General features: G+C 46.8%; 1 protein-coding gene across 1 annotated transcript in view; it reads right to left on the reverse strand.

The window, feature by feature from the left end:
- Window positions 1-318: 318 nt before the first annotated feature.
- The window catches only part of ST6GAL1 (ST6 beta-galactosamide alpha-2,6-sialyltranferase 1), a 12,577-nt gene continuing 10,012 nt past the window's right edge, over window positions 319-2,883 (reverse strand). The window contains exons 4-5 of the mRNA XM_009880770.1: window positions 2,659-2,833; window positions 319-680 (exon numbers count right to left, since the gene is read on the reverse strand). Coding sequence (XP_009879072.1) covers window positions 439-680; window positions 2,659-2,833 — 417 coding nt within the window. The 3' untranslated portion in view covers window positions 319-438. The remainder of the gene's footprint in view (window positions 681-2,658; window positions 2,834-2,883) is intronic.

Genomic DNA, 2,883 nt, shown 5'->3' on the forward strand with positions numbered 1-2,883 from the left:
ACAAGTTTTAAATTATTTTTCTTGTTTCTCAATGGACCAGATTTTTGGCTGTCATAACCCCTCTGAAGCAAACCAAACTATATTCAGCACTTGATCCTGACTTGTGCTATCTCTGCTTAGAAAGCATCTCCTGCGGCTCACATACACCATGATCAGTTGAGATGAAGACAGAGATATCCACCTGCTGCATGAGCCTGGCTCCACCGGGAGTAAATTTATTGCAGTGGCTCATGCAGATACCGCGTGGACGTACCGCAATGTATTAACACCGCCTTATAGCTGGGAGAAGTTAGGCAACAAAGTCCTAAGAGCAAGTGTTGCAACATGGAAGAGCTGTAAAAACACACCAGTGCTTAGACCTAACAAATCTGACAACCCTGATTTAAAAAGTGCTTTGACAGTCAAGAAAAATGCCTAAACACACTAAAAACTGATCTGCTAGCAATGCACGTTTCGGAAGCCGGGCAAAGTAACTTTCCCACGAGTATAGATGTCCTCATCTGTGCCCTGGTTCATATGCTTCACCAAGTTTTTCTCAAACAGGAGGGGGTGGTAAGCTCCCATGGTACAGGCACGGTCGTGAAACTTCTGGTAATAGTGGCAAATGTCCGTCTGCCGTTTGGAAGGGAGAAATTCGTACACGTCCACTTCATCACAAAGCGTCATCATGATCACGATACCTAGGGAGGCAAAGAAAGCAGACACCCCCGTGTCAAACCAGAGAAGCAATTAAACGTTCCCGTAAGACAGGCGGTAAGCGAGGAGCTGTGAGAGGAAGGGCTCCCTTTTTGAACGTTCAGGCGAGAGGGGGAGAAAACAAGTCTGGCCAGACGGGGCTGTTTTCTGAAGCCCTCTCTTGCAAAGCCTGCAATCGACTTGATTACAGCAGATTGTTTACAGCGACAGCAGGCCAAAAGGCCAATTTTTAAGAGCGCTGTTGTTCTCTGCGACCTTCGTGGAAACTCGGGCGTCTGCCAACCATGCACCGCAATTAGCTGAGCCAAACAGCCCGTCTCAAACCTGCTTGAGTAAGCAGCGATGAGACCTTCACCTCTTCCCCACCTGCCTCTTGCGAACGCAGGGGATGGATAGGAAAGCGGCTGTGCTTGGAGATAGCTCATGGAGACGGAGCAGCCTCTGCTCTTCAGACTCCCCGCAGCAGAGCAGTGCTGCCCTCCTGTGCCTTCCCACCGGCACACGGACCACTTGAGGACAGTCACGCCAGTGCCGGGCACAGACCTCTCAACTCGTGGGCCAGATCAGAAGTAAGCCATAGCTACCGGCTACTTTTCTTTCAAGTGCAAGAAATAGCAAATATTCTTGCCATTACTAGGGAAATTGAACCAATATATAACATCACAGAAAATTCATGCAGTATCTGGACCACGCGTGATCAGAGGAACACAGTTTACAAGACATCAGAAAAACCCATCTGCGGAACCACTTGTTTAACTAAGGTGCCTTTTAAACACATTTTCTTCCACCTTTTCAATTGACAATTTTCATTCGCGCTTAGGCCTTCCAGGAAGCCCAGAGCTGCAAACTGGAACTTGGGCTGTGCCCCCACACCTGGCGAGGTGAGTTGTTTAACAAAGCAGGTAGCTTGGCCCAAAGTTAAGCCATGGAGGAATTTGCTGTCTGACACGGGCCGGTGCCTGCCTCCGAGCCCCTAACTCCGGTTAACAACAACTTTGCTGCTGAAGTCATTGATTACACAGTTGTTCTGCAGAACTCCCAGCACTGATGCGACAGCTGCTGGGCCAGAGCAAGGTTGTGGAAGAAAATTAGACTTGCCGGACTAGCAAAAATAAGAAGTGCCTCTGTTTACACAGCCGTAGAAGGGTGCCTGTGCCCCAGGAGCGATGGGAGCAGAGGTGGGAGCAGAGGAGGGGCTAAAGCGCAGCAGTGGGACATCCACGTGGCAAATAAAACCATACATCTATGCTGTGACTCCAAATACATGTGAACATCCTGACAAGTTCGCTCGTTTTTATTCAGCTCATCACGAGATCTGCTCTCCAATAAGAAGGAAAAGCTTTGCAACAGCAGAAAGTAAAAGAGCCCCTTTGCTGAAAGGCCAGATTTAGCCTGCTGACAAACAAGACGCTGGCATGCTGAAAAAGGGGGAATATCACTGAACTTTTCAGGACAACTATTCACCCCAACCATCCCCTAACCCCCAGTAAGTCTTTATCTATATTTTTTTCCATAGATCTATATCTTCATATTTATATATATTTCATATATAGATACTAAAAATAGGCAAGTACTTAGATTTCATCTGCAGTAAGCAGATTTATTTGCCTGACAAGACCTGAGCCTGCAGGAGCCATATCCTTCCTCTTGCGCCCCGTGGGAACTGCTCTGGCACTAGAAGCTAGAAATCCTAGAGACCATCTCGATGTTGCAATCCTCTCTCCTGTTTCCACGTGGAACCAGGCCATGTTTGGAACTGCTGTTTCAGGATGGTGCTGCAAACCGCTTATTTTAACACAACTGAGCTGCTGCTTTAAAGACAGGAAGCTTAAATTTTGGCATAAGACAAACACTCTAAAAGCAACTCTGATAAGCACCATAAATCTGTAGTTGTCTTGGAAAAAAGGCATCCTGGAGAGTTCCTGCAAACTGAATGAGAAGTTTAAAGGGCAATTATCTTACCAAGCATTCCTGACGATGGTGGATTAGGCTGAATATGCTCCAAGGAATTCTCCTGCAGAATATCCCAGAGTTGCCACTGCATTTTTGGATTCAGGATATAGAAGGGCTGCTCAGGATGTGTACTACGATATGATCTGTAGCTTTCAAAAAAGTTGTAGTCTGGTTTTCTGTACCACTGCAAAACAGAAACAAGAAGTCAGACTCTCTACTTCTATCCCACTCTTT

The sequence above is a fragment of the Charadrius vociferus genome, unplaced genomic scaffold (genome assembly GCF_000708025.1).
Source record: "Charadrius vociferus isolate BGI_N301 unplaced genomic scaffold, ASM70802v2 scaffold643, whole genome shotgun sequence".
NCBI classification, from domain to species: domain Eukaryota; kingdom Metazoa; phylum Chordata; class Aves; order Charadriiformes; family Charadriidae; genus Charadrius; species Charadrius vociferus.